At 41.0% G+C, this 9860-nt stretch overlaps 1 protein-coding gene across 1 annotated transcript; it reads left to right on the top strand.

Annotated features, from left to right (window-relative positions):
* Positions 1 to 6858: 6858 nt before the first annotated feature.
* Positions 6859 to 7846, top strand: LOC115935771 (E3 ubiquitin-protein ligase ZNF598-like). Its single transcript, XM_031014223.3, has one exon. The coding sequence runs from the start codon at positions 6904 to 6906 to the stop codon at positions 7585 to 7587; it is 684 nt and encodes a 227-aa protein (XP_030870083.3). The 5' UTR covers positions 6859 to 6903; the 3' UTR covers positions 7588 to 7846.
* Positions 7847 to 9860: the final 2014 nt, after the last annotated feature.

Here is a 9860-nt window from a genome sequence, read left to right as displayed (position 1 = left end):
GGCCCCTCCTAAAGCCTTTGCCTGGCTGCTCCTGCAAGAGCATGCACAAAGCACAGCCTCCACTGCCTTGCCTGGGAACACTTTGGCTCCCCCAGCACAGCCAATGCTCAACTCAACAGGACAAAGCTGCAGGCCCAGTCCCAAACCCCCAGGGTGTGAGAATATAGCTCAGGAGTATTGAGCTGAGATCTGTGACTGGAGCTTGAGCAAGAGAGGAGCCTCCACTTTCAGAACACTGAGAAGAGTGAGGCACAGGTTCATGGGACAGTGTGGGAGCTAGGCCTGCCTCCCCCTGTAACACTGGTCTGAAAAGGATGCAGCTTATTTGCCAGCTGCAGCCTCTGCCCAAGGGTGTCCCAAAGCCCAGAGCACCTAACAACCCAAAGATCTAGTGCAGAAGGCTTGGGACAAAACTAGCTGGCTAGGCCAGCTCCAGGGCAGACACTAGGAGACCCAGTCTGGGTAGCACAAGCTGGGTGGTTCCCACAACCATCTGCTGGGCAAAACACCCTGGGCCACAGGTGCCACACCAGCTGCACACCCACAGCAACACCACCCTCCCCAGGGATCCTCTACCCTTGACCCAGTGCATCCACAGACACCTGCAGACATAACCCACAGCCTGCTTGGACTCTGCCAAGCACAGAGGATCAGTGGGCCCTTGGGGAGCTGCAGGTCTCCTGGAGTGCTAACGTTCAGTTCAGGCTGCCCCTAAGGGAGGCAGGAGCGCAGCCTGCCAGAGCCCCCCTTGGGGCTAAGGAAACATGGGGGCAGTGCCAGTGATTGGAGGGGCTTCCCTAAGGCCTGGGAATGCACTTAGTGAGGGGGTCATCTCTCACTGCCCCCTCCTCAGTCTCCCCCACCCAAGAGTACTGCTGCAAACATGCTAAATACAGAGGAGGCAGGTGGCTGAGAGCCTATCTGCTGACCCTTACACTTTAGCACCATCTACTGGATTATGGTTTTAAGTACACCACCAAACGAAAATGTCTTCAGCGCACATCACCTGTGAAAGCCAATGCAGGTATCTAGCCACGAATAAAGATCCTGTAGGAAGCCTTGGCCCTCTGAAAGCACCTAGAAACTAAACCTATCAACTATACTCAACATACCCCACAGTCAAACCTTCAATGGAAATAAACATATAAAAACAAAAAGCCACATCCAATGACAGCAATTTCAAAAAGATAAAGGAACATAAGCCCTCTCAGATGAGGATCAGTACAAAACGCTGGCAATTCAAAAAGTCAGAGTGCCTATTTACCTCCAAAAGATCACACTAGCTCCCCAGATTGAAATGGCTGAAATGACAGAGAATTCAGAATCTAGGTGACAAGGAAGCTCAACAAGCAGCCAACAAACATATGAAAGAATGTGCATCATCACTAATCATCAGAGAATTCCAAATCAAAACCACCATGAGATACTATCTCACAACAGTCAGAATAGCTATTATTAAAAAGTCAAAAAACAACTGATGCTGGCAAGGCTGTGGGGAAAAGGGAATGCTTATATGCTACTGGTGGCAATGTAAATTAGTTCAGTCACTGTGGAGACCAGTTTGGAGATTTTTCAAAGAAGTAAGAATTGAACTACCATTTGACCTAGCAATCCCATTACTGGATATATACCCAAAGGAAAACAAACCATTCTACAAAAAAGACCCATGCATGCCTATCTTCATTGCAGCATTATTCACAATAGTAAAGACATGGAATCAACCCAGGCGGCCATCAACAGTGGACTGGATGAAGAAAATGTGATACATATACACCATGAAATACTATGCAGCCATAAAAAAGAATGAAACTGTGTCCTTTGCAGCAACATGGAAGCAGCTGGAGGCCATTATCTTAAGTGAACTAATGCAGAAACAGAAAACCAAATACCACGTTTTCATTTACAAGTGGGAGTGAAACATTAGGTACACATGGACATAAAGGTAGGAACAATAGACACTGGGGAACACGAGATGAGGTACAGAGAGGAGAACAAGGGCTGAAAAACTAACTGTTGGATAGTATGCTCACTTCCTGGGTAACAGTCAATCATACTCTGAACCTCAGCATCACACTATATACTTTTGGAACAAACCTGCATATGTACACCCTGAATCTAAAATAAAAGTTGGGAAAAAAAACCCTACTCATTCCAAGAGCAGGCAGAAAAAGACAGAAATGGGAATGAACAGAAGATGGGACAAACAGGAAGCAAACTATTACAATGGCAGAATTAAGCTCAGTTATGTCAATAATATTAAATGTAAATGGCCCATCTAAACAGCCCCATTAAAAGGTATTGTTAAATTAGATAAAGAATTAAGATTCATCTCTATGCTTCCTATAAGAAAAACACTTTAAATATAAAGATGCAAAGAGGTAAAAGTAAAAACACGGAAAATGATATACCATGGGTAACACTGAGCAAAAGGAGCTATAGTGGCTAAATCAGTAACAAAGTAGACATCAGAGAAAAGACAATTACCAGGGTTACAGAGAGTCATTTCATAATAAGGGGTCAACTAATCAAAAGTTTATAACAATTGTATATATTTATGTACCTAATAATTTCAAAATACATGAAGCAAAAACATATAGGATTAGAAGAAAAAAATTAAAAAATCCAAAGTTATACTGGGGAGATTTCAATACCTTTTTCTCAATAACTGATAAAATAAAAATAGACAGAAAACCAGTGACAACATAGAAGACTGAAACATTATCGGCTGGGCGCGGTGACTCACACCTATAATCCCAGCACTTTGGGAGGCTGAGGCAGGTGGATCACCTGAGCTCAGAAGTTTCAGACCACCCAGGGCAACATGGTGAAACCCCATCTCTACTAAAAATACAAAAAAATTAGCGGGGTGTGGTGGCGCATGCCTGTAGTCCCAGATACCGGAGAGGCTGAGGCAGGAGAATTGTTTGAGCCCCTGAGGCAGAGGTTGCAGTGAGCCAAGATGACACCACTGCAATCCAGCTTGGGCTACAGAGTGAGACTCCATCTCTCTCTCTCTCTCTCTCTATATGTATATGGGCCATTTACATTTGATATTATTGACGTAACTGAGCTTAATTCTACCATTCTAATAATTTGCTTCCTGTTACCATATACCATTGAAACAATGTATCAATATGTGTATATATATAGTATCAATGTATATATGTGTGTGTATATATGTATGTGTATATATATAGTTTATGTATATATAAACTATATATATAAACTTGCTGTAATATTAATACTCCACCCAATAACATATGTTCCTTTAAAATGCACTAATAAGATTTCCAAGATAGACTATATTCTTGGCCATAAAACAAGTCTTGATTAATTTTAAAAAGATTTAAATCATATATAGACCACTGTGAAATCAAAGTAAAAATCAATAACATTAGTATCTCTAGAATATCTCCAAATACTTGGGTATCAAACAGCACACTTCTAATTAAACCATGAATCAAAGATATCAAAGGGGAAATTAGAAAGTTTTTTTTTTTTTTTTCCCTGAGACAGAGTCTCACTCTGTCACCCCGGCTGGAGTACAGTGGCATGATCTCAGCTCACTGCAACTGCCACTCCCAGGTTCAAGCGATTCTCCTGCCTCAGCCTCCTGAGTAGCTGGGACTACAGGCACCCGCCACCATGCCTGGTTAATTTTTGTATTTTTAGTCGAGACAAGGTTTCACCAGCTTGGCTAGGATGGTCTCAATCTCCTGACCTCGTGATCCACCTGCGTTGGCCTCCCAAAGTGCTGGGATTACAGTGACAATCAAAACACAATGTATCAAAATTTGTGGAGTGCAGACAAAAGGTCTGTATTAGAAAAGAAAGCTCTCAAATCAGTGATTTCAGCTTCCTACCTTAAAATACTTGAAAAAGATAAAAATGGATTAAGGACTTACATGTAAGACCTGAAACTGTAAAACTCCTGGGAAAATAGTAAAGAAAAAGCTTCATTAAATTAAATCTTGGCAATGATTTAATGGATTTGACACAAAAAGCAGAGGCAACAAAAGCAAAAACAAACAAGTGAGACTATATAAAACCAAAAATCTTCTGCACAGCAAAGGAAATAATCAACAGAGTGAAAAGGCAACCTACAGAACAGGAGAAAATACTTACGAACCGTACAACCAATAAGGGGTTAATTTCTAAAATATATAAGGAACTGCTATAACTCAATAGTGAAAACTCAAATAACTCAATTAAGAATGAGCAAAGAACTTGAACAGATATTTTGCCAATGAAGACATAAATGGCCAAGTGTCTGAAAAGGTGTTCAAAGTCATTAATCATTAGGGAAATGCAAATGAAAACCACAATGAGATATCATCTCTGTATTAGTCCATTTTCACACTGCTATGCAGAAATACCTAAGACTAGGTAATTTATAAAGAAAAAGAGGTTTAATGGACTCACAGTTCCACATGACTGGGGAGGCCTCACAATCACGGTGGAAGGCGAAGGAGGAGAAAGTCATGTCTTACATGGCAGCAGGCAAGAGAGCGTGTGCAGGGAACTGCCCTTTATAACACCATCAGATCTCATGAGAATTATTCAGTATCACGAGAACAGCAAGGGAAAAACCACCCCCAATGATTCCATTACCTCCCACTAGGTCCCTCCCACAACATGTGGAGTTTATGGGAACTACAATTCAAGATGAGATTTGGGTGAGGACACAGCCAAACCATATCAATCTCATACCTGTTAGGATGATTATTATCAAAAAAAAACAAAAGCTAAAAGTGAGGTTGTGAAGAAATTGGAACTCTTGTACACTATTGGTGGGAATGTAAAATGGTACAGCCATAATGGAAAACTGTGGAGATTCTTCAAAAACTTAAAAATGGAATTACTATGTGATGCAGCAATTGCACTCCTGGTTATATATTCAAAGGAGTTAAAATTATGATCTCTAAGAGCTATCTACACACCCATGTTCACTGCAACACTATTCACAATAACTAAGATACAAAAACAACCCAAATATCCACTGATATATGAATGGAAAAAGAAAATGTAGTATATATATATACAATGGGATACTATTCAGCCTTAAAAAAAACAAAATTCTACCATTTGTGATAATATGGATGGACACAGAAAACAGTATGCTAAATGAATTAAGTCAGTCACAGAGAGACAAATACTCCATGATTCCACTTAAATGAGGTATCTAAAATAGTCAAACTTATAGAAGTAGAAAATACAATAGTGGTTGCTAGGGGATAGGGGAGGGGGAAATGGGGAGTTGCTGAATGGGTGTATAAGGTTACAGTTAGACAAGATGAGTAAATTCTAGAGATCTGTTGTACAACATAGTGCCTACAGTCAACAATATGGTATTATGCACTTAAAATTTTAAGATCTCATGTTAAGTGTTCTTACCACATACACACAAAACAATAAACAAACAAATAAACAAAAAGCAACAAAAGGACACAAGAAAACTTTTGTAGGGATAGTATCACGAGAATATGCATATGTTCAAACTCATTAAATTGTACGCATTAAATACATATGGTTTTTAATATATCAATGATATCTCAGCAAAGCTGTTAAAAAATTAAGCTGACATACACAATAAGCACAACAAATTGGAAGAAAATACGAAAGTTAAATAAGCCAAAGGGAAAGATAAAGAAAATAAGCCAAAGGGACAGATAAAGATTAGTAACCATGAAATAGAAAAGAGAAAAAATATAAAGAAAATAAATGAATTAAAAATGGTTCTTTGAGATTAATAAAGTCATAGATTCTACAGATATTCAAAGGATATAAGAGAATATTAACAACTTTATGTTAATATATTCAACAACTTAGATGAAATTCCTTGAAATAGATAAATTACCAAAGGGCACTCAAGAATAAACATATCTATTAAAAATTAAACAGTTAAAAACATACCCACAAAGAAAACCCTAAACATATATGGCTTCACTGTCAAATAGCACTATATATTTAAGGAGTAAATAATGTTGATTATACACAAACTCTTCTAGAAAATTGAAGAGGAGGAGACATTTTCCAACTTACTCTATAAAGCCAGTGTCTCAGTCCATTCAGACTGCTATCACGAAATAACTTATACTGAGTAATCTATAAACACAAGAAAGTTATTGCTCACACTTTTGGAGTAAGGATAGACCAAGATCAATGTGTCAGCAGATTCAGCATCTGTCAATTCCTCATCGATGGCACCTGCTATGTGTCCTCACAAGGTGGAAGAGGTGAATGAACTCCCTTGTGCCTCTTTTATGAGAGCGCTAATCCCATTTATGAGGTCTCCACCCTAATGAAATAATCATCTCCTAAAGTTCCCACCTCTTAATACTATTGCATTGGTGGTTAGGTTTCAATGCAGTGAATTTTGGGGGAAACACAAACATTCAGACCACAGCAGCCAGCATTACTCTGAAACCTTTTTTGGTTTCAGAGCAGATATTACAGGAAAATAGATATTACAGGAAAATAAAACTGCAGATGATAATCCCCACCATGCACACAGACACAACAATTATCCAGTTAATAAAAATGTAGCTAAATGACTCTCGCAATACATAAAACAGTTCATACATGATGACTAAATGGGGTTTATCCCAGAAATACAAGGTTGCTTTAATTTTGAAAATCAATTAATATAATGTGCCATATTAACAGAATAAAGATGAAAAATTCTATGACCATGTCCGCAGATGCAGAAAAAGCATTTTACAAAATCCAATATTAATTCCTGATTAAAAACTCTCTGGAAACTATGAATTGAAACAAACTTCCTCAACCTGATAAAGTATACTGACCAAAAACCTGCAACTAACATCATATTAGTGATAAAATGCTCTTCTTCCCACGCCACAGGAGGACTTCCCAGCGCTCGGCGGCCCCCGCCCACCCCGGATGCCGCCGCCCCCAGGCTTCAGCGCTGTGGTGCTCCTGAAGGGCACGCCTCCCCCTCCCCCACCGGGCCTGGTGCCCCCAGTCAGCAAGCCGCCCCCCGGCTTCGCTGGCCTTCTGCCTAGCCCCCAGCCGGCCTGTGTCCCCAGTCCCGCCACCACCACCACCACCACCACAAAAGCACCCAGGCCGCCGCCTGCCCCACGGGCCTACCTAGTCGCCGAGAACTTCCGGGAGAGGAAACTTCAGCTCATCCAGTCCATCAGGGACTTCCTGAAGAGCGACGAGGCCCGCTTCAGCGAGTTCAAGAGCCACTCAGGGGACTTCAGACAGGGCCTGATCTCCACAGCCCAGTATTACAAGAGTTGCCGGGACCTGCTGGGAGAGAATTTCCAGAAGGTCTTTAATGAGCTGCTGGTCCTGCTGCCCGACACGGCCAAGCAGCAGGAGCTCCTGTCTGCACACACGGACTTCTGCAACCGCGAGAAGACTCTCAGCACCAAGTCCAAGAACAACAAGAAGAGCGCGTGGCAGGCCACCACCCAGCAGGCGGGCCTGGACTGCCGTGTGTGCCCCACCTGCCAGCAGGTGCTCACGCATGGCGACGCCAGCAGCCACCAGGCGCTGCATGCTGCCCGGGACGACGACTTCCCCTCCCTGCAAGCCATCGCCAGGATCATCACGTAGCTCCCGCCAGCGTGGCCAGAGCTATTGCACCATGAGCGTCCTTCCTCCTTCCTCTCCGGGCTGCCAGGCAGCCAGGTCAGGCCCGGTGAGGCCACCTGGCCTCTTGGTTGGCCAGGCCCACCAGGAAGTCACCAGGACGGTCCACCCGCCCTGTTGGCACACTCAGGCGGGAGTCCACCCCTGCCTCAGTGGTGGGCCAGTCTCCGTTTGCATTCTTGTGCTTTTGGGAGGCGCCAGGGGAGGGAAGGGCTGGGATGCTGGGACCTGTTGTTGCTGGCAAAGCCAAAGGTCACAGTGGCCTGATCTGGGCCCTCCCGAAGCTGAGGGCTGCAGCCCCTGCGGCCTCAGAGCTGAAAGCTGCGGCGCCACTGGTGCCAGAGTCAAGATGTCACAGATGTGTGTTGTGTAAACAGTTGGCTGCTTCGTGCTTCAAGAATGTTCAGGATTAAAAGCAGACAAGAAATTGTGCTACTTGAAGTTGAATCTTTTTATGAGACAAGCTGAATCTGGGATCTCGAATTGCCTCTGACCTTTTATAAGACAGTTTATCTTCAAATAAATTTATTTTGCAATACCACACACACACACACACACACACACACACACACACACACACACACAAATGCTCTTCTTCTAATATCAGAACACAGCAAAAATGACCACCCTTTCATTTCTATTCAACAATGTATTAGAGATCCTAGCCATTCTAGCCAATAAAAATAAGATATAGAAAGTGATCTTATTTAAATGGAAGAAGTAAAATTCTTTAATTTGAAGATTACATGATGTTTTATTTTTATGCAGAAAATTCTATAGATTCAACAACAAACTACCAAAACTAATAACTGAGTTTAGGAAGATCACAAGACATAAGATCATAAAAATCAATTGCATTTGTATTCATTAGCCAAAATACTGAATTTAAAAATGTTTAAGTACAATTTATAAGGTACCAATAACATATAAAATATTAAGATGTAAAGCCAATTAAGTATATGCAGGAGATATATGTTGAAACTACAAAATAGTGATAAAAGGAACTAAAGAAGACCTAAATAAATGGAGAGACACATTATGTTCACGGTCAAAGACTCAATATTTTTAAGATATCAATTCTCCCCAAATTGATCTACAGATTCAAAACAATCTCAGTAAATCTTTTAGAAGGATTTTTTGTATGTATTGACAAGATTGACAAGATGATTCTAAAATTTATATAGGAAAGCAGGTAACCTAGAATAATCAAAACAACTTGAAAAAGCCAGTGTTTAGCAGCCCTGCCATATCCATTCTTTTGCCAAATTATTTTCTTTTTTTCTTTTTTTGAGACGGAGTCTCGCTTTGTCACCCAAGCTGGATGTGCAGTGGCGCAATCTTGGCTCACTGCAACCTCCGCCTCCCAGGTTCAAGCCATTCTCCTGCCTCAGCCTCCCAAGTAGCTGGGACTACAGGCACGTGCCACCACACCCAGCTAATTTTTGTATATTTTTAGTAGAGACAGGGTTTCACCATGTTGGCCAGGCTTGTCTTGAACTCTTGACCTCAAGTGATCCACCTGCCTCAGCCTCCCAAAGAGCTGAGATTACAGGTGTGAGCCACCGCACCCAGCCCCAAATTATTTTCAATGCCACTTTGGTCATATATAAAATGTCCTTATGATTGTGATTCTGTTCCTTAGCCTGTATTCTCTTCTCTTATACAACCACTATCTTTGCTCTATTATCACCTATCAAATTTATTATAAACTTAAAACATGCCCTCTCTGTGCTAATTTTTGCCTTGTTCTCCTTCAAAATTGTCTTGGCTATGTTTGGCCCTCTTATCTTTCATATAAAATTTAAGATATTTTTGGAATTTCCATAAAAATCTGTCATTATTTTGACAGAAATTGTATTGCATATATGATCATATTTGAAAACCAAAATCTTTATGTTACTGTCTTCCCATCCATGATCATCTATCATAACTTTATTCCGTTTTTCTTTTAATACCTCTGACTAAAGTGTTACATATTTGAACAGTCTAAATTTATCATGCCATGTATATAATAGATTGATCATGTGTTTGTTATTCTAAGTATCTTTTTAAAAATCTACTTAATGTAACTTTTTGCTGGTATATAAAAATGCAACTGATTATTCCTGGTATGTTTTCCTCTGACTACTTTTAAGATCCTCGTTGTCTTTAGTCCTCCCCATCTTATTATGTTTTTTTTGAGACTGAGTCTTGCTTTGTCACCCAGGCTGGGGTGCGGTGGCGTGATTTTGGGTCAC

This window comes from Gorilla gorilla, chromosome 13, assembly GCF_029281585.2.
Source record: "Gorilla gorilla gorilla isolate KB3781 chromosome 13, NHGRI_mGorGor1-v2.1_pri, whole genome shotgun sequence".
In the NCBI taxonomy this organism is placed as follows: domain Eukaryota; kingdom Metazoa; phylum Chordata; class Mammalia; order Primates; family Hominidae; genus Gorilla; species Gorilla gorilla.
Note: the sequence above shows the minus strand (reverse complement) of the source record. Positions and strands in the feature narration are given on the sequence as shown.